The following is an 18701-nucleotide window of genomic DNA, read 5'->3' on the forward strand; positions in this document are numbered from 1 at the left end:
AGCTGAAAGGAAGAGATAAGAGGCCTACTAGCCCAAAAGGGAATATATGTCTAAATATATTCATGTTTTGTATCTGTAGGATCTGTAGATGTAGTTGAAGCTCACTTTTAACAAGTTATTTCTACCGGGAATTAGGGATAAAATAGATTTATTTCTATAGTAAAATACAAAAGAAAAAGATAAATCAAATTTTCTGTCCTATCTAGGAAACACGAACGAAAATATATGACACGGGAACAAGTATTCTCTCTAAAAAAAGAAAGTTTTGCCTTGATCCAGGCACATGAGTATTTTACGGAAACTTGTTTTTATATTTTATTAACATTTCTTACAACCTATGATAACGAATAACATTAAAGGCTAAAAGACTGATCTCCGCAAAAGATGAAATAAAATCAATCACAATAATCAAAGCGTATAGCGAATATATTCATTTTTAATGCAATTAAAATGAATAATCAGCACAGACTAGCTTAGTGTCGAATATTTAAGCAGAATACTTGGAATTGGTAAGAGCCAGATAAATTTCGATAATATTAAAGACTATGTACATGTGTTTATTAATCGATTTAATATACAATTACTATGTGAATTTACGTCCACTTTGAAGTAAATTTGCTTCATTCAATATCAGCTTAATAAAAAACAATAGCAGAAATCTTAATAAAGTTGATTTATTTTAGCAAACATATCAGCACAAGAATCATATTTATTTTAACTTCAGAAAGAAGGGAATTGTTTATCTCTAACTCCAAACGGGCTCGATAGTCTAAATTCTCCATTTGAGCTACTCAAGAGTCGCAGAAAGTGAAACTGTTCAAGTACAGAAAAACTCTACTGTCAAATTAGACGATTTATTCCTATCGCGTACATCAAATCATATTGTCTTTGTAAAGGAGGAGTAATAGAACATCAGGCCTTTCTTGCTCTCAAAAGAATTAATTCTATATTCTGATGCTTATTTTGTACATAGTAGGTCATTCGTTTATTATCAGCTCCTTATTTTCATAAATTGTGCCTCTATTATGAGCCAAGACATTGTTGTAACCCATCCAGAACCGAACCAGTTTTAGTAATTCAAATAAACTAAAGTAAACACTCTTCTTCTGTTAAATATTCAAATATTCAAATATCCAGAGTTTTCATCCCAAGCCAAGAATTACAAAAAGAATAAAAAATGGTAGTAGTGGAATATGTGGGCAAACCTTCTTGTCATTGGGTATGTCTCAACAATCTTGATTGGTACCATGTTCAAATCCTTTAGCTTGTGAACTTTCTTTTGTCTGTACACTGTGGCGGTGCACAATCAATGATCACTCTATGTATCTGTACAACTTTTGTGCGGATGGGACAGAACTATATTTAAGCTATTGGTAATACTCTTCTTTTTTTTTTGCAGATTGACTGGTAATTTAAACTACGATAATAATTTTTTTTTAAAAAAAAAAGAAAAACTATTTGATAGCTGATTTAGATACGACTAATATTTGATCCTTAAGTTAAAGGTGCCAATAGTAATAAAGAAATAAAGTATATATTAATTGTAGGTAGAATAACTGTTAAATGTGATATTATACCCAATAAACCAAGGCAAGATATTTGACCAAAGTAAAGGCTGACTCAAGTACGAATACTTCTTTTGAATTGTTGAAGAGAAAATACCAATTCTGATATTTAATAAGATTTAATTATAGTCAATATTTTTTAACCTGGGTAGAGTACCAAAAAAAAACAACAACAAGTGATACGGTAACTAAAAAATAATGCGAAAATACCAGCTGATAAGAAAGAAGAAAATCACAACTTTTCTTTACTTTATATATATATTTGTACATATATTTTTTGAGAGTGCGTTTGTGTAGCAAGAAACACGATTTCATTGATTGAATTGTATGCATTCTGTATTGTATTATAGTTTGGTTAAACAAAAGGATAAGTAGGTATATTGAGCTGATATTTATAAAAAATATAGGCTGTCATCCAATTTTACAGAAAAATGGGATTCATATAAAAAGCCTTGGCTCTCAATATCCTTTTTAATCATCTTCCTTGCGATTATCATCCTTTTATTAATTAATTACTTCTTTCTCACTTTTGGCTTAGTTGTTGGCAGAATCACAATTATTTCAATTCTTAATCTATAAACCTAATACCCCAAAATGGAGACAACCCTCACAAAGCGAGAGGTATTTTCCGAGACTCCCAGCTTTGAAAAAAAAGAGGAATTCCTTGAGGAGAAGGCAGCTATCGCATCTTTTGAGGAGACTCCAAGAAATACCAACAATTCAAATTTTATTACCTACGAGAACGACGAAGATGATCTTGCAATTGTCAACGAAATCGCCAGTACTGAAGACGATCCAACCATCAGGATTTTAACTGTTCGTGCCCTAGTAGTTGGTATTGTAAGTATATATACATAGTTTATGCACCTAAAAAGGAACTCATCTTAATAAAATTCATCTTTTTATTAGTTACTCGCTTGTCTTGGTTCTTCAGTTAACCAGTTGATGCAGTTTAAACCAGTTACTGTCATTCTTTCTGATGTGTTCCTACTTATTATTGCCTATCTTTTCTGTATCGGCTCAACTCATATATTCAAAACCGGCACTATTCTCAATCCTGGTCCCTTCAACGTCAAAGAACACACATTTATTTACTTGATTTCCTCAACCGCAAACGCATCTGCCTATGGTACCAACATTCTCGGTGCTCAGCAACTTTACTATACCGATTACCCCAGTGCAGCCGGTGGTATTTTTTTGCTGTTTGCTACTCAGCTTATTGGTTACGGTATCGCTGGTCAGCTTCGTCCTTTCCTTGTCTATCCCTCTCAGATGATCTGGCCCTCCAGTCTTCCCACCATCTCTTTCCTCAAATCCTTCAATACATCTGGTAGGGAGAACAAAATCCTGGTGAAGTTCTTTTTTGTCATCTTCTTTGGCATCTTTGTCTGGGAAATTGTTCCCCAGTACATGTTTCCTCTCCTCAGTGGTTTCTCGGTTGTCTGTCTTGCAAAGCGTAATAGTGTTTGGGTCCAACGTATCTTTGGCGGTGTACAAACCAACGAAGGCCTTGGTATTGGCTCCATCAGTCTTGACTGGTCAAACCTGTCATACTTTGCTCCTTTAGTATATCCTCTGTATGTTCAGGGCAACATCTACGTTGGTGTCCTTATTCTATGGATACTGGCTCCTCTTGTTTACTACTACGATGTTTGGTATGCCAAGAGTTTCCCCTTCTTGTCCAATGGTTTGTTCAAGTTAGATCTTGAGACTCGTGAGGCCATTTCCTACCCTCAGAAACTTGTTCTCGATGACCATAACAACATTAACCACACTGCGCTTGAAGAAATTGGGCGTCCTAATTTTGGTGCCATGTACGCTATCCAGTATATTTTTATCAACCTTGGTGTGACAGCTATGATCTCTCACGTTGCTCTATTCTATGGTCCTGATATTAAGCGAATTTCCCTTGCCATCTTTAAACGCAAGAGTTCCAAAGAAGAAGATATTCATAACCGTCTTATGTCTGCCTACAAGGAAGTTCCTTCTTGGTGGTACTACGCTATTTTTGTTTGTGGAATTGGACTCAACATTGGAATCGGTTATGCTAACAAGAGTCAGCTCCCATGGTGGGGTTTCTTGCTTGCCATCCTCTTATCTACTATCTTGTCCCTCCCATTGAATATGATTACCGCTATTACTGGCAGCGGCTTCGGTCTTAACGTCGTCGCTGAGATGATTTGCGGTTTTATTCTTCCCGGTAACGCGGTTGCTAACATGTACTTCAAGACTCTCGGGTACAACACTATGGTCCAGGCTGGCTATATGGCACGCGACCTTAAGATTGGACACTACCTCAAGGTCCCCCCAAGAATGAATTTTCTTGGCCAGATAATTGGTACTGTCGTTGGTTGCATCTTCAACTATATTGTCAACAACGTAAGTTAAAAAAAAACAAATTTGATAACTTTTTTGGTTTTTGGTTTCTAACAATAACAATCAAATAGTCAGTTATTAACTCCAAGAGAGAAGAGCTTTTGGATCCTAATGGCAACATCTGGAGTGGTTCTGGCTTCCAGAGCATGAACTCTGCTGCTATTACTTGGGGTGCCATCGGCCCTATGTTCATGTTTGGTCCTGGTACTACTTATAACTTCTTCTTGTGGGCATTCATTGTTGGATTTGCTCTCCCTGTTCCTTTCTGGATTCTCCACAAATTTTATCCCAAGGTTGGCTTTAATTATGTCAATACACCCATGATTCTAGTGGGTCTCTGTACTCTTCCTGGTTCAAGTTCATCGTGGATTACCGTGTCATTTATCATCATTATTGTCAGTCAGCTGTATGTCAAGCGTCGTTATAGCAACTGGTATGCTAAGCACAATTACTTGATGTCTGCTGCTTTGGATTCTGGAACCTCTCTCATGTCGTTCATTCTGGCCATGAGTGTTTTCGGTGGTGCTGATGGTATTGAGAGACCTTTCCCTAGTTGGGCTGGTAACAATATGGATATCCCTTACTATGACTACTGTTGTGCTGATTGCGAGTAAACCTTATCTTTACACTCGTGTTTATATTAATATTCAATTACTATTATTTATCATCACTTCTTACTAAAGAAGTATATTGATACTCTATTTTTGTTACTTTTTTATTGAATTATTTTACTACTATAATAATAATTAATCTTTTGACTCCTTTATACTACCCTTGTTGAGTATAATAACTAGGCTAATGGTTTAATCGAAAGGGACCTACTTAATAAATAAATAAAATGAAATAAAAAAGTATATTTTTCTTATTTTATGGCTTACTCCAACATAATACACTTTAGTATGATATACACTTGTCTCGGATGGTTTGCCTTTTACAATAAATAGCTGTAGTAAACTCTGGTAGGTAGCTAATATATCAGATATTGTAGGAAAGCATTACTTGGCCTCAATAATGTATTATTGTACGCATTGATATATGCGCTTCATGTTGTTTACAATACAGCTATTTTTCACATGAGTCTAGTTCATGTCAATAAATCGTTGTTGTAACAACCATATGACTAATTTGCTTTCTTACTATTATTCTCTTTAAATGTCAAACCTTCCCTGTTTCAGAATATATAGAGTCTTTTATTCTTCTGTGTGTGAGTATGAATTTTATTCATCTTGAACTCTCTTATTATTAAAAAAACAGATTTCAGGAAATTTTGATCATTATACTCAAACTCTACAGAAATTCATTGGATTTACTGATAACGATATGCTTGGAGAGCTTTATATATATATTGGTGCTCGGTTTATCGAGGACATTAACTGATTAAGACGTTTTCAGAAATTAATTCGTAATGTAAATAAGGGCTTTCCTTTATTCTTTTTTAAAAGAATATACTTTCCTTCATCTTTTTGCTCTTTTGTCTGGCTCTTTTTCTTATTCTTCTTTTTTTTGCATACAAGAAAAACATTAGTAACCCTACATTTCTGTATTACTTTATCAATTACATTTAAAGCTTGATATATTCAAAATTGTGATTTGTGAAGATCCAATTTTATTAAAGACGACTATCGCAGCTTACTAGTTGTAGCGGATGCATTTAGTTGTAATGTGTGGGAGGCCATACAATAAGAAGGATAAGAATTGAATAATTATAATTGTAAAGATGAAGATAGTGTTTATTTGTTGGGATATTCTACTAACATATTATATCTAAATATTAAAATGTACAATGGTCTTGTCAAAAAGCTCTATGATTATGAATAACATGTAAATATATAAATACTAAATACTAAATACTAAATACACATCTGGTTAACTCCCTTTGTCCAAATATAAGGGCCAAGAATAATAAACATCAAACACTGGGCTATGACTACAGTAGTAATACCATAGACATAACTGCGGCGTAGAGAAAGACCTTTCAGTTCAACCTAAAAAAGAAAAATAGCGACATATTATTTATGTGTTAGTCGACACTTATATATTTTGGCTAGATGTGTATGTACTCATACCATAAATGTGGATATCGTGGTAAGACATCCTAATAGACTGATTTTAGCGTTTTGTATTTGAAAAGTATTATACTCCTTACCACAAAAGCCATCAGCAAGTGCCTGTACAACAGTACAAGATATAGAAGTCATTACAGGGCCGGATTGAGATAAAGCTAGTGCAGCCAGTACAGCAGTCCCGAATATGTTTGCAATAAACGTACCAAGTGGAAAACGTTGTGCTCTGTATATATTATAAAAGGACAAATACCAGCGCAAAAGAGCCCCAACAGGAGCAAATACACAGGCCAATGCTAATTCCTTTTGCTTTTGTGTGAAAATGGCTGCAAAAATAACACCCAGCCAGCACAAAATACCGAACCCAATCACACTGTAGTCTGGGGCACTCAGATAATCCAATGCAAATCCACGGGGTATGATCTTTATCTCTTCTTTGCATACCTTTGTTGGGCTTATCTTTTTCACCAACCACTCAACCAGGTGCCCAGCATGCTGCCCAAAAACAAATCCGTTGAATGATATGGCCATTGTTACAAGCAATTGAGATATTGCATCCAGAATATTGTATCCTCTTGTGTGTGGATTGAAATAATAATTTGAAAATCCCTTGAAAATGTCCAATTGCCATGACGAAAATGTAGTAATCGATCCACAAAGCCCAGAAGATAGACCTATCTGGAGCGGCAAATACCTATTGATATATCTATTATTAATTGATGTACAAATAATAATAAAGAAATAATAAAAATGCATAGTGTATTGCATTGCGCTGTATTGTATTTATCACCTGCCATTTATGAATCGCATTCTTATTTTCAACTGCAATACCCATTATAAAGCATCCTACCCACTGAGCATACACCAAACCAAATACAGGTGCACCAGGGTAAGTTTCTAATCTCTGGAGACCAATTCGGATCAAGACACCTAGAACAGAGAATGGGATAATTGCTCCCACGATAGCCAGCTTGTTTTCATGAATCTCCAAACTGATCACTGTCGGTCTCTCATTAGATATCTCCGTCTGGGCATCTTGTCTTAAAATGTCAGGTTCCATGGAAACTTGATTGAACTGATCTCCGCGATTGACATGATGAGGGCTCAGGGATCTATTTCCTTCACCAGTAATGCGAGGATCATTGTTTGTAAACTGCCGCATTAAAAATAAGGCTTTAGAAACGTTGGTATCGGTGTGAATGAGCGGGAATTATGGCTACTTTTACTATTGCTATTACTACTATTACTATTATTCTTTTATCTTATCTTTATTCTCAGGTACATAGAGTGCGGAATGAATTGATCTCCTCACGTGATTCTGTGTCATACTAGATGTAACGGTGTCCTGTCAAAATCACTAGGTGTGTTATTTCCCTTCCTCTCTTTTATTCTTTCTTCCTTCCTTTTCTTTTTTAGAAACATACTAGATAATGTCCAAGCCCAACCCTCTTGACACATACTACATTAGAGAAGCTACTAAGGAAGATCTCCCCGAGATTCTGGAAATCTTCAATGAGCGCATTCGCAATTCAACTAGTCTATTTATATACGATCCTGTTCCCCTGGAAGATAGAGAAGCTTGGTTCAATGATGCCAAAAAGAATGGATATCCTGTTATCGTAGCTGTTGAAAAGTCTACCAATAAAGCAATTGCATATGCTTCATACGGAGCCTTCAGAGCTAAGATAGCCTACATCTTGTAAGTACTATATATATGTATATTAACCTATAGAATATTAAACTGTATATATATATTTTAATTGTATATAGAACTACTGAAATATCATTGTATATTCACTTGGATCATCATCGCCGAGGTCTCGGCCGAGTTATGCTTAATGAAATGATTCGGATAGCCAAAGAGATGGGACTTCGCAGTGTTATTGGTTAGTAAAAAAAGAGAGAGAGATATCCATATCTCCTTTTGGAAATATTTCTAATCGTGTATTCATCCTCCTTCTTCTTTGTTGACAGCGAGCATCACATCTGAAAACTCGGCATCAGTATCTCTGTTCACCAATTTTGACTTTAAGCTTGTAGGAACTTTCCATGATGTTGGACAAAAGTTTGGTAGACATTTGGATGTTGATTTTTATGAGCGTATATTTGATACTCCTCCTACTGCTCATGGCGTTCCACACTTTAACTCTTTCCCCTGGGGTCATTATGTTTATGGTGGATCCAAATAAGCTCTGTGGTCTGTAGCCATTTAGACACTACATTTAATTTAATATCAATTGAATCACATATTTCACTCGTATTTGTATTTCTACTTCTACTTTTGCTGCAGATTTATTGTTTGTATCTTTATTTACATAGATCAAGAAGTGTATCAACAAAAAGTCCAAGTTTAATTAATAATTCATATCTGTTCACTTTTAATTCTTTAGATTTGTTAAATAAAAACTACTGCTATAGTTTCGCAATAAAAAGCCAACTGTTATATATATATATATATATATATATTTGTATTAAACTTAATTTAACCTTTTCTTTTTTTTTTATTTATATCTTCTTTTTACTGGCTTCCAATGTACTGATGGAAGTTTAAGTTTTTTTTTTGAACCAATGGTTTCTATGGTGAATTTCACATTAAATGAATTTTTTTTTATCACTTTTTTTTTTGGTTTTTTCTTTATAAATATAAAAACGTGCACATAGTAAAGTACTATATATTATTTTGTAGATCTTAACGGCTGTCATACTTTATCAAGACCAAAAAGAGGCTAAACTTGGTTTGATCTAATAATTATATTTTGCGCCTTTTTTTTTTATTTATTTATTTAGCACAGATATTATGACGCTCCTAGTTTTATGGTAGTGAGTATTTATTGCCCTTAGTTCTTATGGGATAAATACAGAATGTATACTAAGACGAGTGATATTTGTACGAATGTCGTCATTTTGACCATTATTATCATTTTATCAAGAATCTATCATCCCTTGAAAAACTTTAGTTGTTACTCAACTTCCCACTTTCTTTTACATACACACATACTTGCCTACATAAAGACTTGCTTATGTATATACATTAGCTATGTAGATAGTAAATAGACCAGGGTGTACCTTGTAAAAGACAAAACATTATCAAAGGACACAAAATTAAAAACTTCTTTATCATTTCTTATTTTACTTCTAAAGAAGTATTTAATAAACGGATATTAAAATGAACTGGATTTTAAAAGAAAGAAAGACCAAAAAAAAGGCTTCAAATATCGATGCACAGGGACCTGTCAATTCCCTTTTCATTTTTCACACGCTCCATATTGGTATCCAATCAAGGCTTTTAACCCAAAGAACAGTTGTACAAGTCTAACTTTACAATCTAGCTACCTTTGTTAATCTGTTGTCTACGAGAAAGTAAAGAGAAGAAAATATAACCATTGCACGTATTCTTTAAGCAAAGAGAGCAAGTCTCCAAGACACACAATCCATTAATAAGACCAAAGAAAGAAAAACCCATATGCACACAAATTTTAGGAAAGATTATTGTTTGTTTATCTTTATTAACACAAATAGCAAGGAAATGCAATTTTAAAATGAGTTGACTTGAAGTAAAAGGGTAATTTACTTCTTGCCAGCCTTGGCAGCAGCCTTGGTGACCTTGGAGGCCTTGTCGACCTTCTCGACGGCCTTGATGACACCGACGGCAACGGTCTGACGCATATCACGGACGGCGAAACGACCGAGAGGGGGGTAGTCAGTGTAGGCCTCGACGCACATGGGCTTGGAGGGAACCATCTTGACGATGGCGGAGTCACCAGACTTGATGAACTTGGGGGCATCTTCCATCTTCTTACCGGAACGACGGTCGATCTTCTCGAGGAGCTCAGCGAACTTGCAGGCAATGTGAGCAGTGTGGCAATCGAGAACGGGAGAGTAACCAGCACCGATCTGACCGGGGTGGTTGAGGACAATAACCTGGGCAGTGAAGGAACCGGACTCCTTGGCGGGGTCGTTCTTGGAGTCAGAGCAGACGTTACCACGACGGATATCCTTGACGGAAACGTTCTTGACGTTGAAACCGACGTTGTCTCCGGGGAGACCCTCAACGAGCTGTTCGTGGTGCATTTCGACGGACTTGACTTCAGTGACAACACCAGCGGGGGCGAAGTTGACGATCATACCAGCCTTGATGACACCAGTTTCGACACGACCGACGGGAACAGTACCGATACCACCGATCTTGTAGACATCCTGGAGGGGAAGACGGAGGGGCTTGTCGGAAGGACGGACGGGAGGGTCGATGTTGTCGATGGCCTCGAGGAGGGTCTTTCCGGACTTGACACCAGCCTTGGTCTCCTTGGTCCATCCCTTGAACCAACCCATGTTGACGGACTCCTCCAACATGTTGTCTCCGTGCCATCCGGAGATGGGGACGAAGGGAACGGACTTGGGGTTGAAACCGATCTTCTTGATGAAGGAGGAAACTTCCTTGACGATTTCGTTGTAACGGGCCTCGGACCACTTGGTGGTGTCCATCTTGTTGATGGCAACGATCAACTGGCGGACACCGAGGGTGAAGGCAAGAAGAGCGTGCTCACGGGTCTGACCATCCTTGGAGATACCAGCTTCGAACTCACCGGTACCGGCAGCAATGATGAGGACACCGCAATCGGCCTGGGAGGTACCAGTGATCATGTTCTTGATGAAATCACGATGACCGGGGGCATCAATGACGGTGACCATGAACTTGGGGGTCTCGAACTTCCAGAGAGCAATATCGATGGTGATACCACGTTCACGCTCGGCCTTGAGCTTGTCAAGAACCCAGGCGTACTTGAAGGAACCCTTACCGAGTTCAGCGGCTTCCTTCTCGAACTTCTCGATGGTACGCTTGTCAATACCTCCGCACTTGTAGATCAAGTGACCGGTGGTGGTGGACTTGCCCTGAAGAAATGGAAGATGTTTTAGAAATTTGTCTTTCGTTTTTGTAAATCAGGACAAAAGATTGCCAAGCCAACTCTTTTTTTTTCCTTTGGATGTATAAAAAGGCTATGTATATACTTACGGAATCGACGTGGCCAATAACGACGACGTTAACGTGAGTCTTTTCCTTACCCATTTCTATAATGGATGATTGGATGAGTTAAAGAACATTGAAATCGGATTGAATCGAATTGAATTGAATCGAATTTATTCGATTTTGTTTGATTTGGTTTGTATTGCATTGCATTGTATTGCGTTGTGTTGTATACTAGACTAGAGTTATCAAGTGTGGCACAGATGGCTATCCTTTTTCTTTTACTCCATGCAATATGGGAAAAAATCTTATTAAAAAAATCTTACCTGTGAAGTTTAAAAGATAAACAAAAGGAATAATCAATTGAGAGGATAGTTTAATTTTTTCTACTTTCCTGTGAACGGGCCAAGCCACTGATACGCGCAAGTCACACAATCTGAGCCTAGAAAAAAAAAGTGAACTGTTGTACGAACTCCGTTTCAGGAACCTTGACCGGGCTCATGGGATGTGAGAAGAATATATATATAATTTTCAATCTTGTGTGCATTTAACTTCTCCACTCCCACTTTGAGCCATCAGGGCTTTACACCGATGGCTGATTGGGGAAAGATTGAACATGCGGTTTGTTACATGTGACGGGGTGTACAACCAGATTGTCTAAAAAGCAAAGTAATAAGCTTGATTGCATTTAGTATAATTTTCTTCTTCTTCTTCTTTTTCTCTTTCTTTTCTCTACATTCATGTTTGATCCGGGATAATAGATAGTCTATTAATCTCAACTACAAATACCTTTAGCCACAAGTAATTGATCTCCAAGGCAGCATCTAAAGACAAATCTGCATTGACGATAGTTTTTAACAAAGGACCCCATTATTTTGTCTAAATTTAATTATCCAAATTTATTTATCATTTTGTCTGCTATTCAGGTAAGAAACCGGATTTCACCGATTCTGTTATCATTTTGCGATAATAAACCACCGAGATCTTCTTTTGTTGCTATAGATCTCCAGATAATAAGATAACAGATATATAAGAAAGATATGCACAATCGAGCCTGCAGTCTATCGCAAGGAATCTTTATCCACCCTCCCACTTACATCGAATACAAAGGAAAACGCTTCTTGATTGTTGATACGCCCAGTGCTCTCAGTCTTCCTCTTTATATCAAAGTACAATCCAATTTATTTTAGTTTTGATAGAAGCCAAGAGAATTAAAATACCCTTTTTCCATATTAGGAGTTTGAACGATGGCATGTTACAGACGTAGTACGGTGTTGCGAGGCCACCTATTCTCAGCAAGTGTTGAAGGATCGAGGGATTCAGGTCCATGATTGGGTATTTACTGACGGAGAAGCCCCGTCGAACAAGATAGTAGAAGGCTGGTTAAATCTAGTCGAGCAGCGTTTCGGAACACCTCAAGAGGTTGATTTCGAAAAGAAGACACCAGATGATGATTATCAGCTGCCTTGTATTGCTGCCCATTGCGTAGCAGGATTGGGAAGGTCAGTTTCAACCCTCGCACCCTCACACCCACTCACGCACACGCACACGCACACGCACACGCACACGCACACATACACATGTTTGTCTGTGTGTCTGTGCTTGTGTATGTATTCCTTTTTGTACGTACCACAATAACTGACGAACATATTCAGGGCCCCTGTTCTGATAGCCATCGCTCTGATGGAAGAAGGCATGTCACCACTTGACTCTGTAGCTTATATCCGCGAGCGTAGAAGAGGCGCTATTAATAATAAGCAAATCAAGTATATTGAAGGCTACAGACCACGATCAAAAACCCAGTGTACTTTTATGTAATATAGACAGCATATCTCCCTATTCTTATTCTTATTATTATCATTACTATTACTATTACTATTACTATTACTATTACTACTATTATTGCCTTTTTTTTGGGGGGTTTATTTGTACTTGTTTTACTATTAGGGTTATACTGTATCATTGAATTACATATCTTTATAAGAACCCTAGAAAAAGACAATTGATTCTAAAGTATAAAACATATTGACTAGACAAAGTATGAGATGTATAGGTTATTTAATGATGAAATAGAATATGAAAGAAATAAGTGAATGAATGATAAAAGAAAAGATGAAAAATCAAATTGGATTTAGAGTATATTGTATTGTATTGTATTGCATTGCATTATATTATATTATATTATCTTTTTTTGTCTCGTAAAGAAGTTCAAAAATATCTGTGGACTCTTTGAATGAAGTTCTGTTTCTCTTCTTCTTCCTCTTTGTCTTTATCTTTTCTTCTTTTAATAACATGGCCTTGTAAATTAGAAAGGAGGGGCGGTAGAAGGAGTTAAGAAAGGAGAACAAGAGGGGAAGTAGGAGTAGGAGAAAGTAAAAGTAAATTCAAAAATAAAATAAAATAAAATAAAATAGATAAATAGATAGATAGATAGATAGATAAATAAATAATATATAGATAGATGGCACAAATGTGAGCTCCATCTGTATACCAAGCGATGTTACTTTCTTCTTATTTTTCTTTAAAAAACAGAAGCAACTACTACTACACCAACTGCAGCTGCAACTACGGTTAACTCCTTACAGAGACGGAAGATCGAACTTGCGCCTGATGTAGCAGATCCGTTGAGAGAAGGCTTTGCTGAGCTATAGATTGAAGGATCTGATGTACAAAATTTAGTAAAATTAAATAAATATTAAAGAAAGAAAACTCACTGCTTGGATGGAGCGAAGTGTGAACACCACTGCTGGCAGCTGGCCAGATTGAGGATGGCCAGACAGATGCTGATGCAGACGGGGAGGCAAGGCTAGAAGAAATGGCATGGCTAGCGCTCACGGCTGAAGAATAGGACGAAGGAATAATTGATGATCCTGTTAGAGACGCACTAGACTGTGCCGATATAGAATTAGACGCTGAAGATGGCTGGGAAGATCTCGAGAGAGCGGAGACAGTGGTGGGCGAGAGGGTAGAGATTGCTAGACTGGACTGTGCTTCTGACTTTTGTACGGTGGCAGAGGCTGCAGAAGGCGTATAACTGGGATCTCCGTTTGGCCAATGATTAGATATGCAGCTAGAATAGCAGGCGTTGTCTCTGCATCCAGCCATGCAACTTTGGGTTGTTCCGACTTTTAAAGAGTGGTTAATTATAAATTTAATAGACTCTTAATTTCCTATCAAAAAAAATTTGACATTAGACTTACCACACTCGCCTAGACATGAATGATCATTAGGGTCGCAAGCACATTGGGCATTGATCTGAGTAGTGAATGCAAATAAGCCAAAGAGAGTAGCCCAACCCAAGTTCTTCATTGTTTTTTTTTTTTTTTTGAAAAAAAAGTATCGCTGATAAGAACAAAGAGAGTATATTCTATACAAAGTATCTGTACTAAGCTTATATAAAAGAGCCCTTCTTTTTACGCCCCCCCTCTTTCGTGTCCCCTCGTCCTGTAGTAATCATATATACATATATATATATTGATAAGCTCCTGGCTTGATATTTCCTCATTCTGAACTTGTTCTTGCTTAGACTGTCTCCTTGATGAAGATCGGCTGTTAAGCCAATGTATTATTCTGTCTTTTGTTTTATTTTATTTCCTTTTACTCCTTGCATTAACAAGGGAACGAGATGACTACAAGTCAAAGGTAAAAAAAAAGAAGAAGAAGAAGGAAATCCTTGTATATAGATCTATATACTTTTGCCACCTAGGTAATGATTTCTCACACCAGCATTATACAACGTGAGGCTAATGACATTGCAGATCTCCCTATCCACTCTACACCACTGATATCATGCAGTATATCAAAGCTCATTCAATTACATATAAATATAAATATAAATATATATTTCAACAAGATAATAATAACAGATCTTAAAGTCTCCTTGGTCAGTTTGATATTTTACTCAAAAGTCAACCTTTGACAACAGTGATCTACATTGACACCAAAAAAAAAGAAAGAAAGTGTAAACACTTCTTGTACTCACCAAGCGGTAGTCCAATACATATTTCTGGACGAGAGTTCAATTGTCAGTCACCATTGTGTTCCCAATAGATGGTACACGCTTACATTCCTCTCTCTCTCTCTCTCTCTTTCTCTCTCTTTCTCTCTCCCTTTGTTTCTATGTCTCACACACACCAAAATAACATAAATACACCTCACTTTGTGTATCTGTGTGTGTGTAAAAGAAAAAATCGCACACCTTTTTGCTCTCTTTCGCTATTTCTTTCTTTTCTTTCTTGTCTTTCCTTTATTTTCTTTGGCCCATTAAAGTAAATCACTCATTTGTAAGCTACCTTTTAGAGAAAGAATAAAGGTAAAAATATATTAAAACAATTATATAATTTAAAGATTGAATGATATATATATATGACTTTTTTTGGATCGAACCAAAATCACACACACAAAAACAAACATTGAATAAGAATAAGGGTGACTTTGGCATGATCCCATTCGTATATATTTGTACATAGCATGGTCGATCTTCTTTCAAATTCTGTTTTTACAAGTGTCTTACTTGTCACAGGTGGTTGTACTATTGCACTACAGGCAGGTAACCTAAATAATAATAATAAGAAGAAAATACACAGACTGGTTACAAGTACTGATTTACTTTTATTTAATTTTATTTAATTTAATTTGATTTGATTTGATTTGACTTGTACTGTATCTGTGGCAGGATGTAATGGAACATTGAATCGATATATCGGCAGATCTGCGTCTTCTGTCTGGTCTTTTACAACAGGTGTATTGGGGTGTCTTGTATTTTTTGCCATTGATGTTACTCGGCTTGGGACTCCTTTACCTTCCGAGAGTCTCAGAGGTAACTAAGGACGATTCATTTTTTATGATCTTTCCAATTGATCCACCCATAAATTCTTTCTGACTTTATATATATATAGGTGCACCTGGCTATGCTTGGATTGGTAACAAAACAGAAAAAAGAAAAAAGAAAAAAAGATCAAATTTATTGATCGATGTACAATTTCTTGACCTAATTTTCTGAAATTGAACAATTTATAATACATATATATTTATAGGTGGAATTCTAGGTGCCTATTACGTGATTACCAATATATTGACTGTACGACGACTTGGTGCTGCCACAACATTAAGTATTTTTGTCTGCTCTCTGGTGAGAACGAAAATAAAAGCCATAGATGAGATTACTATAATAAGGACATTATATAATAAGATGACATGCTTTATTTTACTAGGTTATCATGGCATGTATAATAGATAACTGGGGACTCTTGGGTGTAGAAGTAAGAAAGTATTCCATTGCTCGAATATTTGCTTCACTTGGTTTGGTATTATTTGTAGCGATAATTACTCGCTTTTGAAGACCACAGCAGAAAATGAAAAAGAAAAGTAATAGAAAACAAAGAGGTTCGCTGTATTAAAGGATGTGTATCAAATTTAGATTAAATTTATATAATTTATACACATTTATACATATACCACATACATATACCACATATCTATCTATGTATATATATGTATTTAAGATAAGCATCCCCACTAAGTAAAATATTCTTTGATTGGTGATTCGTTATACATATATCTTTATATCGTACTACAGTTGCAATCTTGATATAGCCAAGAAATACCCATAGTTGGAAATTTCAGACTATGGTAAACGAACTAAGGGGCGGATGGTTGGACACCATTTTCATAAATAAAATTTTAAACCACCACAAAACAATTAAATATTTCTCGTTATAATTGACAGGCGAAAGCACAAATAATAAATAGCATATCTCTCACAAACTCCTCTTCTTATTTATTTCATTTAGTCATCTCTTTTCAACATTCAAACAAGTCTTTATTTATTTGTTTATTTCTTCTTCTTCTTTTACCAAAATGGACGAATCACCCACAGATTACAATCAAGAAAGCCAATTTAACTTTCACCATTTCAATCAAGAGTACGATTTTGGAATTGTAAACACCAATGGCGAACGTATTCGTAAACGTAAATCACCCGGACGCAAACCAAATCCACCTTCAATCTCGGAACGAAAGGCTCAGAACAGGGCATCGCAAAAGGCATTCAGAGAGAGAGAGCAACAACGTCGTCAAGAACAAGAAAATATGAAGAACATGTACCTAGAAGAGATAGCGCGGCTGAACAAGCGAGTAGAGTTACTGGAGTATGAGTCAAACTATCTTAGAGGGTGGGTTCTGCAGTACACATTGTCAAGTATTATGGAAAGAGGCACGGTAGCAGATATCTGGACATCATCTCGAGAGTTTTTAGAAACAGAAACTCGGCCAGACAAGGGAGATGAGTCAAAAAAACTCCCTTTTGCGATAAACTCGCTATTAAAAGATAATCGAGTGATTGGGTTAAAGAATGCCATCATTACTCGGTCGCCAGGATATTGGAAAGGCAATGAACCAAGTGAGGCAGGAAACATGATGTTTAGACCTGAGACACGTTTGGATCCAGACATGGCAAATATCAACCGACTAGGAGCCAAACTTGCTTCTCCTGATAATAGTTCTCAAGATCTGACAGAACCAGGAAAAACCTGTACATTAAAGCCTGCCATTGGCACAATAACATCACCACCAACACGTAAAACTGCCGCCGATCTAGCCCATATGCCACCAATACAGGCTCTACAGATCATTAGACTTCAAATGAAATGTGGGAATCTTTGGGGAGATAAATTGAAGCACGCTCTGATTCCAAGTGAGTTTGAACGACCATATATATATTGATAGTTGCAATGGGACTCTTTATTTATTTTTTGGCTTCTTTTACTAATGTGCACCACTAGCTGAGCTGCAAAGAACAATTCCCCATGATGCTAGAATAGATTTTCTCACTGGAAGCAGTACTCGAGATAGATTGATCATCTTCCAGGACTACTATGACACGGACGAATGCTTCGAGTTTTACTCGAAATGGTCTATGTTTAATGGTGGAAATAAGTACGATACTCGAAACTGGGCTGTAACTGGCGGTTTCCCTGAGAGATATTGGTTTTTGTCGCACGAAGTGATTGAAGATTACTTTTTAGAACGTCACTGGAAAGTCACACAAGACCTAATGCTGATCCCATCATCACACGAACAAGTACCTCAAAATAGAGAAAAAAACGAAGAAGAATGCGAGTTGCTGGCCAACCCCAAACCATACTAAGTCTTCAAAAGAAATAGAAAACCGAAACATGTTACCCCAGATAAAGATAAAGATACAGACAGTCATAGGAATCATAAAAAAAGTAACCATACTCATAAAACGTTATACGTTATAATTAAAGAAGCTCTCCCATAATATCCAACACCATATATTACCATCATTCGATCATTTACTGTTACACGCCATAGACAATAGATTTTTTTTTTCTCTTTTAACATAAAATTTTACACACAAATATTTAAATGCATGATAAATAATAAATAATAATAAAAAAAAACAATAATAGTAGTAATAAAGCCTGTGAGAAAATATACCTTGTATTGCTTGACACATACATACACTCACACATGTTCTTTAGATTTCTATTTTTGGAATTTCTCGTCAATTAATGGAAAGTTTTACAGAAATACAAGAGTAACAAAATCTATGAAGCAATATTAAAAATACTATATCTGCTGATACCTTTATACTAAAGAATCATCTTTATATATATATATATATATTCATTCTTTTCTTTTCGTATAGTTTATTAAATGTCGAGAGCCACTGAGACAAAAACAAGTAAAAAAAAAGGTAAACAGTGGATA

The 18701-nt window shown here is 36.3% G+C and overlaps 8 protein-coding genes across 8 annotated transcripts; 5 read left to right on the top strand and 3 right to left on the bottom strand.

The window, feature by feature from the left end:
• Window positions 1–2159: 2159 nt before the first annotated feature.
• PHYBLDRAFT_117953 (hypothetical protein) lies at window positions 2160–4555 on the top strand (the record flags this gene model as incomplete). Its single annotated transcript, XM_018428610.1, has 3 exons — window positions 2160–2405; window positions 2475–3944; window positions 4013–4555. 3 exons carry the CDS (start codon window positions 2160–2162, stop codon window positions 4553–4555), a joined length of 2259 nt encoding a protein of 752 aa, XP_018285890.1.
• A 1087-nt stretch (window positions 4556–5642) lies between these two features.
• On the bottom strand, window positions 5643–7331 carry PHYBLDRAFT_183389 (hypothetical protein; the record flags this gene model as incomplete). Its single annotated transcript, XM_018438762.1, has 3 exons — window positions 5643–6682; window positions 6795–7157; window positions 7317–7331. 3 exons carry the CDS (start codon window positions 7329–7331, stop codon window positions 6002–6004), a joined length of 1059 nt encoding a protein of 352 aa, XP_018285891.1. The 3' UTR covers window positions 5643–6001.
• A 103-nt stretch (window positions 7332–7434) lies between these two features.
• On the top strand, window positions 7435–8193 carry PHYBLDRAFT_150933 (hypothetical protein; the record flags this gene model as incomplete). The annotated part of the gene is made up of 3 exons (XM_018432575.1): window positions 7435–7703; window positions 7775–7890; window positions 7979–8193. The coding sequence occupies 3 exons, from the start codon at window positions 7435–7437 to the stop codon at window positions 8191–8193; spliced, it is 600 nt and encodes a 199-aa protein (XP_018285892.1).
• A 1285-nt stretch (window positions 8194–9478) lies between these two features.
• PHYBLDRAFT_183390 (hypothetical protein) lies at window positions 9479–11311 on the bottom strand. The gene is made up of 3 exons (XM_018438763.1): window positions 11294–11311; window positions 11016–11071; window positions 9479–10894 (listed from the first exon to the last, which is right to left on the bottom strand). The coding sequence occupies exons 2-3, from the start codon at window positions 11067–11069 to the stop codon at window positions 9572–9574; spliced, it is 1377 nt and encodes a 458-aa protein (XP_018285893.1). The 5' UTR covers window positions 11070–11071; window positions 11294–11311; the 3' UTR covers window positions 9479–9571.
• A 405-nt stretch (window positions 11312–11716) lies between these two features.
• Window positions 11717–12879, top strand: PHYBLDRAFT_188875 (hypothetical protein). Its single transcript, XM_018439574.1, has 4 exons — window positions 11717–11893; window positions 11970–12136; window positions 12204–12469; window positions 12623–12879. The coding sequence occupies exons 2-4, from the start codon at window positions 12008–12010 to the stop codon at window positions 12783–12785; spliced, it is 558 nt and encodes a 185-aa protein (XP_018285894.1). The 5' UTR covers window positions 11717–11893; window positions 11970–12007; the 3' UTR covers window positions 12786–12879.
• Window positions 12880–13488: 609 nt separating this feature from the next.
• Window positions 13489–14276, bottom strand: PHYBLDRAFT_150936 (hypothetical protein; the record flags this gene model as incomplete). Its single annotated transcript, XM_018432576.1, has 3 exons — window positions 13489–13628; window positions 13682–14092; window positions 14168–14276. 3 exons carry the CDS (start codon window positions 14274–14276, stop codon window positions 13489–13491), a joined length of 660 nt encoding a protein of 219 aa, XP_018285895.1.
• Window positions 14277–15437: 1161 nt separating this feature from the next.
• On the top strand, window positions 15438–16306 carry PHYBLDRAFT_68223 (hypothetical protein; the record flags this gene model as incomplete). Its single annotated transcript, XM_018441913.1, has 5 exons — window positions 15438–15516; window positions 15643–15786; window positions 15866–15889; window positions 16004–16098; window positions 16181–16306. 5 exons carry the CDS (start codon window positions 15438–15440, stop codon window positions 16304–16306), a joined length of 468 nt encoding a protein of 155 aa, XP_018285896.1.
• Window positions 16307–16826: 520 nt separating this feature from the next.
• On the top strand, window positions 16827–18114 carry PHYBLDRAFT_173769 (basic-leucine zipper transcription factor; the record flags this gene model as incomplete). The annotated part of the gene is made up of 2 exons (XM_018437104.1): window positions 16827–17661; window positions 17750–18114. 2 exons carry the CDS (start codon window positions 16827–16829, stop codon window positions 18112–18114), a joined length of 1200 nt encoding a protein of 399 aa, XP_018285897.1.
• Window positions 18115–18701: the final 587 nt, after the last annotated feature.

This window comes from Phycomyces blakesleeanus, assembly GCF_001638985.1.
Source record: "Phycomyces blakesleeanus NRRL 1555(-) unplaced genomic scaffold PHYBLscaffold_27, whole genome shotgun sequence".
Taxonomy (NCBI): Eukaryota; Fungi; Mucoromycota; class Mucoromycetes; order Mucorales; family Phycomycetaceae; genus Phycomyces; species Phycomyces blakesleeanus.